The sequence below is a fragment of the Oxyura jamaicensis genome, chromosome 6 (assembly GCF_011077185.1).
Source record: "Oxyura jamaicensis isolate SHBP4307 breed ruddy duck chromosome 6, BPBGC_Ojam_1.0, whole genome shotgun sequence".
In the NCBI taxonomy this organism is placed as follows: Eukaryota; Metazoa; Chordata; class Aves; order Anseriformes; family Anatidae; genus Oxyura; species Oxyura jamaicensis.
In genome coordinates, this window is record NC_048898.1 from 25869690 (window position 1) to 25881919 (window position 12230).

At 39.6% G+C, this 12230-nt stretch overlaps 1 protein-coding gene across 1 annotated transcript in view; it reads left to right on the plus strand.

Moving 5' to 3' along the window:
* The window catches only part of SHOC2 (SHOC2 leucine rich repeat scaffold protein), a 66070-nt gene that overhangs the window by 42643 nt on the left and 11197 nt on the right, over positions 1 to 12230 (plus strand). The window contains exon 4 of the mRNA XM_035329818.1: positions 9455 to 9585. Coding sequence (XP_035185709.1) covers positions 9455 to 9585 — 131 coding nt within the window. The remainder of the gene's footprint in view (positions 1 to 9454; positions 9586 to 12230) is intronic.

Genomic DNA, 12230 nt, shown 5'->3' on the forward strand with positions numbered 1-12230 from the left:
GAGTGGCCGGGAGGGGATTATGCATCAGCAGTGATTACAGAGGCAGCAGAGCCAATATATCCACTCTGTAAAAATACAAAGTTCTCGGTTCAGCTAACACTTCATAAGCACGCCTTCTTGCAGTAGCAAATGTCAATTTTAGATATTAGTTGTCAGGAAGTGACCTCATGTCTTGCTTTACAGATATTGGCTCAATACATTCATATCTGTATCTCTGTTGATTGAAAGCTGTGAAGTACTTTGTATATTAGGTCACTTCCTGGAAGAAAAATGAGCTTTGTGGAACAGCTTAGCACATTCCAAGAGTTTCAAGTCCTAGAATCAAAATCATAGTGGGATCTTACCTTCCCTGTGCTTTAATTGCAGATTGCCCCCCTGCCCTGGGTGTTTTCTGGGGGGGCGTGGTGGAGGAACTAAGATCTGGTTTTACTTTCAGGGGTTTGTCTCTGTATAAGTAGCTGGTGCACTAATAAGAGGGGTTATCCAAAAAATATATAAGGAGGTGAATTATCAAAATTAATCATTGGACTTTTGAGATAGCAAATTTGGGCTGGAAGAAAGTGTTCCTGTTGGGTGACCATTGGATTAAACTAGCTTAGAAAATGTTGTGCTGCACATCCCACGTTGTGAGTGTTCGCTCTTTTTTGAAGACTTTATTATAGCATTCCATATAAATGTTTGCAATTTCTTGTTTAAAAGCTCAGAAATGGTTGTTTGAGAATGTAATTTTGTTTCTGTTGAATTTCTGCTTTTAAAGAACCAGATTCTTCAACTGTTTTGTAATTTTCCACTTCTGTGTGTTTACGTGTGCAGCTTGATTGTAGTCAAATGTGGCATATTCATAGACATTTAAGGCAACAGACATTTTAATACGAAAAAGAATAGTCAGTTGTAAATGATCCAAAATGATGCTTTAAATGCACAAAAAATTCTGTCACTGGATACGCTTTCCAGTGTCTGACATGGCACTGTTCCTAAATGTTCCTAAAATACGGTTAGGAGAATGAGAGGCATACTCAAAGCCTAGAATTCGTGCTCTTCGCTACGACGGAAGAGCTCAGAGCTGAAATCACAGCTTTCACGAAAGCAAATACTCTGGGGAGAAGCTTTGCTGCTTTTGTTGTTGACATTGAGCTACAAACTGCTTCGAGCTGCTTTACCTTTGGAGCACTGCGCTGCTTCTGTGCACGTGGTTGAGAAAAGCTGGGAACAGAGCTGCACAGCTCATGCAGCTCGGGTTGTACGACTTGTTGCTGACACCTGTAGGTCCCTAGAATTCCTCCTAAAGATATTTTCGTAGACAAGTGAAACGACTTCAATTTATCTATTTATTTATTTAAGTACTGCAGGCTTAGCAAAAGCTGGAGAAGCCTCGGTCTGAAACTTCTGGTCTTAATGAGAAGCAGGCGAGCACCGCCAGCCCTTGGTGGCAGGGCTGCTGCTCAGGACCCGCGCAGCTGATCGCTTCCATTTCTTGCCATCCTGGTGGAACAGAGGCCAGGCACCAGCTTGGATGGCAATCTTCATGTCCTGAACACTGAAGCATGTACGTGTAGTGCTTTGGTCAGGCAGGGTCTACGAGCGTTCAGTGCTTTCAGGATAAAAGCCCATTTCCAGTCTCGAGAGGAGAGATCTGGTCAGTGCTTACTGTTCTTGGACTGTGCTGTTAATGGAGCATTTAAATTAGATTCCGTTCATATTTGGCAATCACAAGAAGCTTACCTTTTCTCTACCTCCTCAAAAGCAGCGGCTCGCACTCTTTCAGTTTACAGGTTATTACCAACCTTTGTTGTTTTCAGGGTGTTCTCATCAAGGGAATGAAGCTTCCTGTCCTCGTTGGCTTCACTTCTAGGTTTAGCAAATACAAAGCAATGAAACTGTCCCAAAATCCTGGGTGGCATGGAGGTGGGAAGTGCCTGCTCACTGCCTCCTGGGGGCTGAGGGTGTGGAGCAAAGCTGTTGAGTTGCCAGCCACCAAAGGATTAAAAGCAGCCCGCCCTTGCTGTGACTGGTAGGTAACGCTTAGGTGTCAGTGTTTGTACAGCTTGTTGTGGATGCTGAAAGCTCCCAGGCTCCCAGGACAGCATGACAGTTCCGCAGAAGAAAACTTTATCAGTTGCTGCTAACTCCAGGAAGTTTGCGAGCCACACGTTGAATCTTCCCCAGGCTCCAGGGGAAGTTTCAGGGTGTGCTTTCCCTTTCCTTAGCTGCTTCTCTTGGCGTTGGCTGTTGGGCTTTTTTTTTTTTTTTTTTTTTTGAAGAGAAGATACTTGTGAGTTAGGTATACATTGTTCTTGGTGATTAACCTTTTTGTGAAATTAAAGATCTGTATAAATGTTTTTAATGCGCAGTTGAAAAGGAAAGTAAGACTGCCAAAGAAAAAATGGGTGAAATAAATTTCAGTTGCTTTGTGTTGTTGTATGAAATATGAATTGAGAAAAATGTAACAACTTCACTGGTAATCCAAAGCAAGTCCCAACTGTTGCTTTTTGACTGTTGCAGTCAAGTGGTTTTGTATCATTTTCGTATAATTTTCAGCTAACTATAATTTCCATTTTTGTTTCAATAAATAATCTTCAGTGCAAGCCTGATATATAATCAGATACACGTGTTCTTCTGTAAAAATTAGGCTTGCTTCTATTGGCTTATTAATTCTGAGTTTATTGATTTGATCTGTATTTATGAAAAGAAGTCTTATTTTGTATGTTGGTTTTATATTCTTTCTGGTGAGGCTGGGATGGGGACTGTTTATTTTAGCGAATGTGCATACCATCCCACGGTAATGAGATGCAGAGACCGGTATGCAGAGATGCCTTATAACTGCAGCTCAGCATTTTCAGGGTGATTTGTATACTGGAGGAAGAAAAAGCCCATAATCTTATATGTAAGAAGCAGGCAGGAAGGAAGAGTGATTCAAAGGAATCAAGGCAAGCAGGTCTATTAGCTAAGTGCATTTTGATGAACACATGTTAAAGGAAGTTGAATTTTCATGGCTTAGAGACAGTTTCAGAAACATGTTGCTCTTGTTTGTGCTCTCTTGGCTTATACAGGTGTTGTGTATAGTACATGCCAGATACTTTAGCCTCTGCCACTCAGTTTTTGCCAGTATCTTGCATCTTTCACACATACACTCTGCAATGATTCCAGTCTTGAATCGCAGTTGGAAAAACAAGCAGTGGTCGTGCTTTTGTCTCCTTGAAATAATGAAGGAAACCCATCTTTGGTTGATACTGTTAGACCGAAAATAGAGGAATCTCCGGTCTCTTCAAATGGCATTTAACTTGATAAGAGTTGTAGGTTCATTTTAAAGTGATGATAGATTTTTAATAGATTAACATCTTTCTGGAGAATTTCTCAAGAATTTCTCTGGAGAGTTGCATAAGGAGGATAATGCTCTTTGGTTTGAGCAGAACAAACAATGATGGGCACTATTGACCTCGTAATTGGAGAGTCTGAATCTGCCTTCTGCACGGGTCTGATGCATCAAAAGGTAATGTTGGTCAGAAAGAAAAATTAAAGTAAGTTTGAATAATTTTTCTATTAAGACAGTACTATCCAGAGATTGCAAGTAAAACTTGCTGTTGTTCAGCAGTCTTAAACCTACTGTACCTTTGCATTTGGAAAAAATATGATTGCATTTTATTCATGCTGTGGCTTTGGTAGTTGGTAGCACTAATCAGGAGGAGTTTCTTTGCTACAGTTTTTCTGATTTGTTACTTGCCCTTGTCCTCCAAATCTCCTTTCTGTCCACAGCCGCAGTTCTCCTGAAACATCAGTGATTAGGCAATGGAGTGTGAACCATCTCAGATGAGCATCAGATGAGAAATGACTGTAGGATTTTGTTCTGCTATCCTCTGCAGCATGCTTACAGAGATCAAGTTCAGGATTTCTTGCCTGGCCAGTGGCTTCTCGCTCTAGCAGTGCTGGATGTCTGTAGGCATGTTGTGCTTGTGGAGTGCAAATGAAGATTAAAATGGTTTATCTAAAGCCTCTATTTTACTCCATACCTATCAGGGGAATTGTTTTCCTTTCTTACAGGAGGTTAGATTGTCAATGACAATGATGTCAACATGTCTACAGCTCTTCTCACCTAAAAATCTGTAAAAACTGTTCAGCAATTGTCATGGAGTATGACTAACATCTGGAAAAAGTAATACATACTAAGTACACAGTGTGATATAGGCATCTTCTAGCTTGCATATTGCCTAGCTTGGCTATTTTAGGCTGTGAGCACTGCTGAAATGTTTGAACGGCATTTAATCTCTATCCATAGTTGGCCATCTCTAGCTTGCCTGGTCTCTCCTTTAAATTTTTCAACTCTTAAGGCTCTTGGTCCTACCTTGTTTGGGTTTTATAATTTTTTAACACACTCGCTGAATCTCTTGTGACTTTTTCTTCCATATTGTCATCTTTGTTATTTTACACAGCATTAAGGATATGCGGTGTTTTAAGGCTAATCAATGACATGTGGTACCCGTTGTGGGTGAAATAATTTATCTCCCTTAGAAGAAAACTCCTTAGTGATTTAAGTGAGCTGAGCTGTATGAAATAATATAGTGTAATGTAAAATAAGTTCTTAGGCTGCTACTTCAGGCATGAAGAGTTTAGTCAAATCGGAATCTAAGAATATTTATCAAAGTTAGATAATCAAAAATACTCGTGAGCCATGTTTGTAGTTCAGTCTTGTGATTATCTGTTCCATGCTGAAGTTCATGTATGCTTATCACAATCTTTAAGGGAAGGGTTTTTGATGTGCGCAGCTCTTTTAGTTAAGTTTGTGTGTTAATGCTATCTGCAATAGGATTTTCTCTAGCAAACAGATTTTAAGTTGATCAGTACGTTTCTGGTATTTTTTAGGAAAAAGCAACTGGCAAACTAGCTTGATGCGTAAGTTGCATATATCAGACTAATTGTGCCATGTTTTTGTAATGATACAGTAATATTTTGCACTAAGTAACGACTCTTCATCTAAGGATAGGGAATTTGAAGGATTATTTTAACTGAGGAAGGGAGAGAGAAATGTCATGAATCTCAGAAAAAAGAGCATTTGTCACCCCTTTAGATGGTGCTGGTAAGACTTTGAAGTAGGAATTTGGATTTCTTTATATTCTTGGATACTTTGGATCCCATTTCTCTTAATTTTGAAATACTCAAGGAAGAGATGTTGCTCCTAATTAGAGAACTGCTTCAGGTGGTCTTTCTAGAAAGTGTGTTTAGGTGAGCATGGTTTTCCGCTTTTTTCAGTCTTCCCTTTTTGGGATTAACTTGCACTGAGTTTTTTTCTTTAATGTTTTTGAGGTATCTTTAATAAAGAATTTAATTTAAACTGACTATTTAGAATCCCATTTGTAGCAGCAGGATTTAATAGTTTTGGATTTACCTGCTTCCAAGTGACTTTTAATTAATTTCTGTGTAAAGTAAGAGACCTGCATTCCCCGCAGTGAGGTGACCGGGAGTTCTGCGCTCAGGTCGCTTCAGAACTGAGCTCTGTGAGATGGGCGTCGCACCGGGCAAGGTGAAGCCTGCTGATGGGTGTCAGTACGACTTGCCTGTAATAAAATATGACTGAAGCAATTGCTACAAAGGTGGCTGTGTGAAAAGTGACTCCTAAGAGTGACTGTTCATACAGACAGTTGAGCTAAGACAATTGTACAGTGACTTCCTCATGCTTGGCATGAGTTTAGGGCTTAGATCGGCTTTAGTATGATGTTGAGAATTACCTGTGAACGGGGTAATTGAGTTTACAAGCTCTGTTTTTGGAATGGGCTTCCTAAGAAAAACTCTTGGAAGGGTTTTTAGTTGTTACTTTTTTTCTGCTAGTAGCTGCTTTTCAGTTGTGGTTATCAAACTGTCACATTCGTGAACATCTAGTGCTGCATCTTCTGAGTCACCCTGCCTGCAAGGGGCTGTTGGAGAGGAACCACGGAGGTATGGTTTCGGTGACAAAAGTACAGCCGCAGATGATCCTGATTGTCTGACTGCCCCAACTGATCGTGATCAGCTGGTACCTTCCGCGCCTCACTTCTGGTGTTGCAGATTTGGCCTGACAGCATGCAAGTTGAGGGCTTAATGTCGTGCCATATCACAAACCGGCAGCTAAACTGGAGAAGAGGTAGGGGAGCACGGGGCCAGCGAGGTGGCTGTGGAGCTGGGTGAGGAAGATGGCAGCAGGCCGTGCTGCAGGGCCTGTGGGCCTTCGGCCCTGCCTCCTCGGGCCCCCCTCTGACAGCTGCCGGCTGCCGGTATCGCTGCGGCTCCGGGCAGCAAAAGCAAACGTCTGGAGACAAAACTTCCTGATGGCACACACATGCACAAATAAATAAATAATTCTGACCCTCGTTTTGAAGAACGTAGGCATCCCTTTTGGGGCAAAAAAAAAAAAAAAAGGCATGGAAGAGCTATAAGGATGATCCTGTTTTGTGAAGAGGAGACTGCTGGACAAGCCATATCTTACCGAAATAAAAGCCGACTGGGCTGCTCACTGTGATACATTCACAGCGAGGTGTGAACGTGAACTCTGAAGAGGATGTAAAGATACCTGAGTCTTGTTGACACGAGACTAAATGGTGATGAGTTGGCCATAAAACTGGCTTGAAATCAGAATGTGGCCTGTGCTGACTGGGTTGGTGGGTGCAGGACAGCTTTTCCAAGAGCAGGATTGGTGCTGGAGATGAAGCTCCAGCTGAAATCTTGCTGCTTGTGTTGCCATTCCCACATTCCCAGGAAGAGCTAACCATATTATTGCGGTGCTGTGTAAAACAGTCAGGAAAAGGTAGGACACGTAGGATGTGTGTTCTGCTTTCATGTGGTGTGCCTTTCCCGTGGAGGAGGAAGATTTCTGGAAAAGAGAAAACAAAAGGTTATTTGAGAAATGCTGTTTGTGATAAAAACTGCATTGAGAGCTGCTACTTATGCCTCCTTTCTGACAACACTATGAAGACAGCCGATGGGTATCGTGGAAAATTAAGGCATAATTTGACTCTCTGTAACGGCTGCCTTGTTTTGTTTTTCTCAAATGCCACATTGCTGGTAGGAATGGAGCCATAGCCATCCAACCTGTGCTCGCAATCTGGAATCGGCGCAGCGACGTTGTATTGCTAAGCAACAGTTGGCATCACGCTGTCTGCTCGAGCCGAGCCCTCTTTGTTCTCTTTGAGAGTGCCCAAAAAATCAAGATCTTCATCCAGCTCAAGGTTTAAATAGTGAAAAATAAATAAATTGGTATCTTATGTTGTGTAAAGTTTCTCTCTTGTTTTATAAGTGAAGTCTTAAAAACTAATTCAGAGAAACACAATCAGGATGTGCTTTGTTCATCGTAGAACAGCGAATCCTAATGATCGTGGTGCTTTGTGATAGGAAGTGTGTCTTTTGGAGCAAGGTCAGTATCCTGTATGGACGGATCTTGCTGAATATGGCATGAAATAGCTACTTTGCCCATGAATGCACATCTTGATACTAGTGGAATGTAGGTTCAAAGGTCTTAAGTATTCTGCTTAGTGTGTATATATGAACTGTAGGATTTAAGACCAAAATGTGACAATTTTGTGCATCAGAGAGCAATACCGATAACCCTGGATTTTAAATGCCTTTTTTTGGTTAAGGGAAGACTTACTTTGCTGCTTCTGTCAAAGTAAATTGTAGACTTGCTCAGAAAGAAAGCACTTACACAAATCCCAGTGGGAGTTGGTGTTAGTTAAGCAGCTCCAGGTGGCTACCTGTTGTTTAAACTTTTTTTGATTATTGACAATACCAAGTGAAATTTGTTGCTAAGCTTGTTAGCTAGACAACAGATACACACTGAAAATTTGTCGTCTTTTCTTTCTTGATTTGTAAGACCTGCAATATTTTTTTCTGTGGAAGGCTTTTTTGGACGTTTTTTGCCTCTCACTGTTCTTATGAATCTCCTTTTTAGTAACTACAGTGAATCATTCAGCATTTCCAGTTTTCAGTTTTTATTAGGTACGCTACCAGTTTAACTACTCAATGATTTAGGGTCAATTCTCACTGTATATTTTCACCAGTCCAGAGTAGTTGAAGAAAGAGGTATTTTGCATTTCATTTGCTCAGACTTTTCCTCTGTCTAGTGGATTTCATTATGTCATTTCTATTAATTTTCATTCTCCATTTCTTTTTTCAATTCATCTCCAGCTTCCAAGTGCATTTCATACACTAATTTGCTTCTTCATTTGCTGTGTTCCGATAACCTTTGTCGAAGTGCATATGTGTAGACATTAATATATCCTTCGGTTAATGAGTCATTGCTCAGACTATACATATAAGGCTCCCTTCATTTTTTATTTGTATTTTAAAAATATTTTTGGTTATTCTTGATACTATTGAATCTTTTCTTCCTTTTATTATGTGTCTTTCTGGTACTTCAATATGCAGAAGAAAAGCTTTGTCCTACGCATGGTTGTAAAAATGTAAAACAGTATAAAATAGTGAATGTTTTGCAAGGACTAAGTGTGTGAATTTGTTCATAAGCTTCTGCTGCTGAAACATACACGTGCACAAACATGCTTTCTAAGCACATGGATGAGACAGAAAGCTTTGCACTGTTCTTCACACTCTTTGCCAGTTGACTTTTTAGAGAAGTTCTGTGCTGTGTTACCTGCAGGAGAGTACCAAATGCCCCAGGACTGTATAGGTCAAAGACATCCTTAAGCACTTGATTTTGGCCCTGAGTGCTTGTTAGTTGCTAAATATTGCAGCTAAAGGGATCTTCAAATAGGAAATTTTCAAGATGCAAACTTCTCAAGGTTTTTTCTCTAGACAGAAATACAGATCAGCTGGGACTGCAAGCTGCATCTTGGCAATATTAGGAAATATTTTTAAAGCACTATTGTCCAGAATTTTGCAGATTTCTCCCAGACTTTTCCCTCAGTATCATTTGAAAAAGTTGGAAGACTTTTTTTTTCCATTTTCCATCATCACTTTTTAAGGACTGTGTTGTTTTTGGAGGATAGTAAAGTCTTAGTGTTTTGTGGTTTCTTCGCCCCCTGTAGAGGAAATTGTTTTGCCAGAACCTAAGCTGTGTGAAGTATGCCCAAGCTCTGGTAATACGAGGCATGGCATTCAGTGATGCTATGTGTAAAATCTTTTTTGAAAAAAAAAAAAAAAAGTTATTTTGGGTATATTGTAAATTAGAGTTCTTCGGTAGAAAGATCAGGATAGAATACTTCTACAAGAGGATGTAGGCTTTCCTTTCCTTGCTTACCGTTTCATGCACAAGTTAAGAATGACACGTGGCATGTACAATTACTTCTCCTGCATTGTTGGTGTCAGCATTGGAAAGCACTGTAAGCCCTGAATGTATTCAGGGATGACAGCTCCATTTCACCCTATGAAAAGTTTGAAGTGTAAAGTGTGAGACTGCAGAAGAATCAGAAGTCAACAGTTTTCTGTTCCTTGGTGTTAATATAATGATGTATTAATAACTGCTTCCTCCCTCTAGGAAATCTGTCCAGTCTAAGTCGTCTTGGCCTGAGGTACAATAGGCTGTCAGCAATTCCGAAGTCTTTAGCAAAATGCAGTGAACTTGATGAGCTGAATCTGGAGAACAACAACATTTCTACTTTACCAGAGGTGAGAGCTAGAGGGGAGTGGGTTTGGGAGGGAATGTGTTGTAAGGCATCTTTGTTTTGCAGAGGATTTGGAACATGTCAAATAATTCCATTTGGCCTTGCAACTCTGAGGAATACCCTTTGTTTTAATCTACATGTGTAACATGAAATATTGCAATTCTGTACATATTAAGTTATTCTATAGTAATTAGATATGCCGACGTCACACAACTCCTGTCAGAAGTAGGAGCAGTACATGCGGTCGAATTTGCTGTCCTGAGTCTCTTCAGGAAACCTTAACTAAAGAGCCCAGGTTCCCATCATTTGAGCTGTATAAGAGGTGTTTCGTGGAAAAAGTAGAAGTAGAAAAAAAGAAAAAAGGATAACTGTCCCTAATTGAGGCAAGAATGACCTTTAAGAGAGTGAATAAAGTGTGCTTACAGCTACTTACTTGGCTTTAGTATTCTCATTTTAACGTGGAAAACCATATGCTGTTTGATGATACCCCATCAGTGCCAACAACTCATTGATGCACCTTTCATACGTTACAAAAAAATAAAAATTTGCATAATGCTTCAGTTTCCAGCGACTCTGCAAGGATCACAGAACAGGGAAGAGAATCAGTTTTCATGCTTTTCTTTTCATAGTTGTTGCACTTGGTTGTTTTACCCTGGTCTCTTGCTTCAAGCTTAGTGTGGGAGCAAAGAAACAGTTCATTGTTAGCAGTTCTGGAGTCACCTTTTCAGTCTCTTCAAGCAACACATTCCCTGAATGGACTGCTTTGTTAATGCTGAGGTGGAGACACAAGTCCTAGTCCCCAGTGCATCTTTATATTTGTCTGTACTCCTTCTCAGAAATTCCCTGAAACATGCCTCATTGGCCTTCAGTTTCACAGTCCTGGATAGGTGTGGTAGTTGGTTACAGGCCATTTTTTACAATATACTTTTTGTGTCTGCATACTTTCAATCTATTTATACTGCTGGGTTATACGCTTCATCCTGATTTTTTTCTTCCTTTTCATAATTTCTTGAGACTGATTTATCTGTGCAGCAGATTGTAAGATGCTTGACTGCATGCTTTTGGTGCTAGTAAACATTTAGAGGAAACATTTGAACTGGAGCATTAGTGCCTGGGCAGAATTGCTTGGACAACAGAAAAAAATCTGATGTGATTTATTCTTACTTTGGATGTTTCTTCCATTGATTTAGAACTGTTTGGAGATTAAAGCTGCAAGACAAAGCATAGAGTTTATATTCTCTTCTGTTTTAATGGTGGTCCAAACTGCTTTCCTAAGCTGAAAAAAAAGATTTCTATAAATCACTAGCATCAAAGAGGCATATAAAAACTATACATACAAGAAAAAACTAAATATATTTAAATTTGGAATTAGGCAAAGGATTCGTAGTAACAAAATGTCGTGACCTTTTTCTTTCAGATAAATTTTTAAACTCAGCAATGATAGACTGAAGGCAGTTTAATAAATGTTTGGATAAAACTATCATTTAAGGAAATGCCACTGAGTGAAAGCCACCAGGCTGCTTTTAAAGTGAGAACTAAACTAGCCCTTCTCACCCAGACATATTATAAAAGGAACTACAATGTAATTACCAAGAGATAATGTGAAGATGATTGCTTGTTATTGAAATATGTTCAGTCCTAATACAAAACTATTTGAGACCACACTGACTTCTTTGCGTATTTGCCAATAATTTGTAAACACCTTAGCAGCTACCTTGAAGAAGTGTATGATTTATACTGTAATCAGATTAAAATAAAGCATTCCTTGCTATAATACAAAGAACTGTATTTGTTGAAGAAACTTTGGAATTTCAAAACATAGCTGAGGCTGCTGACACAATGCCTAATAAATATTTTATCTTAAAAGGATGGGCTGGGAGAAGGCAGCACTGCCACAGTTTTCACAGGCATAAGAGCATTGTTCTTTTTGTACTGCCAAAGCTCTCTTGCTTCCCTTCAAATGTGTTTAATTACTCTAGGCTATTAGAGTGTATTAGCTAACAATTTAAATATTTTTTTTTTGTATGGATGCAGACTTTTAAAAATGGCTTTAGGAAATGCCAAGATCCATTTGAAGCCATAAAGTGTTTCTCTAACAGAGCTCAGGGACTGCCTAACCCTAGGACAAAGAATATCAGTTAAGTAAAGTATAGCTAGAAGCAGTACTTCCTAATCAAAGGTTGTATTAGTAAATGATAAGGTTTTAATGACTAATACTGATTTATAGATCCATTATTTTGTCTTTAGGGGGAAATCTGCTTTGATGCTTACTGAGATGTCCCCAGAATTGTATTTTGATGCTTAAAAGTTTTAGCCATGACATGCAGACGATTCCCTATTTAATCCTGGTTTACTTATAGCAATGTTAATAAACAGCTTAGAGAAAACTGACCAAAGCTTTCCTGGTGAAAGCAGCAAAACCGTGTTCTTAAAGTTTTTTCCAGTGCATGTAGCACTGTAATTGCAATCCAGAAAGACTGACACTAGAAACGTGGTCGGAATCATTATCTTGTTACCACTCTTCCCTGATTGCAGATGTTACATTATTTACGGTACGTAATGCCACACATACATCTCCAGTTCCTGCAGTACTTAAGCAAATAGGGCTGAATTCAAGTTGGCATGGTAATAAGCAAAGGTGACACTTTG